Raw genomic sequence first — 767 nt, 5'->3', positions numbered from 1 at the left:
AGCGAGCATGTTTTACAGCACTGTTACATAGTGACGTAGATTGGTCATCATCATCTTCATCCCGAATTGGGATCTTACTCGTTGAGATCACCAACCGTATATTCACCGATGTGGTTTCTTGAAACAGTCATCTCTACAGTGGATAACAGGGTTGTAATATATGTTCGCTTCCCTCAGCGGACCTTAGGAGTTTCCTCACTGATTATGGGAGTTTATATACAAAGTAGAGGAGGATTGTACAGGAATCAACCAGAATTTCCAAAAATTTCCTCCCAGAATTTTAATATTGTCACCAACACATGTGGTTGACCATGTGCATGTTTTACCACACTGCCATGGATAATCGTAGTGAACGCAATGATAATGATCATATTGAGTTCTTGCTTATGGATCAGATGGACGCTATGTGGGGCGGAGTTGACACTAGTGGCAGCGTCCTTCGCGACGACCTACCAGAGGAAGTTCGTAGATATAAACTAACTCGGGAGGAGGTAGTAGACTCTATTCATCGTCGTGGGCATATGGTCGTTACGCAGTTACAGATATGTGTTGGAGCAGGGCATTGGGGATATCCTGGCTACTTAGGAGGGGGGACTTTTGGCTATGTTTGTTCTGGTGTCGTACGCGGTAGTCGATGTGCTGTGAAGGTAGTAGTAGTAGTAGTAGTAGTAGTAGTAGTAGTAGTAGTAGAAGTAGTAGGAGAAGTAGTAGTAGTAGTAGTAGTAGTAGTAGTAGTAGTAGTAGTAGTAGTAGTAGTAGTAGAAGTA

General features: G+C 43.0%; 1 protein-coding gene across 1 annotated transcript; it reads left to right on the top strand.

The window, feature by feature from the left end:
* Positions 1-335: 335 nt before the first annotated feature.
* On the top strand, positions 336-491 carry Pmar_PMAR010745 (hypothetical protein; the record flags this gene model as incomplete). The annotated part of the gene is made up of 1 exon (XM_002776917.1): positions 336-491. A coding segment is annotated over one exon (156 nt), but the record flags the coding sequence as incomplete, so codon positions are not given.
* Positions 492-767: the final 276 nt, after the last annotated feature.

The sequence above is a fragment of the Perkinsus marinus genome (genome assembly GCF_000006405.1).
Source record: "Perkinsus marinus ATCC 50983 genomic scaffold scf_1104296952804, whole genome shotgun sequence".
Classification (NCBI taxonomy): domain Eukaryota; phylum Perkinsozoa; order Perkinsida; family Perkinsidae; genus Perkinsus; species Perkinsus marinus.
Note: the sequence above shows the minus strand (reverse complement) of the source record. Positions and strands in the feature narration are given on the sequence as shown.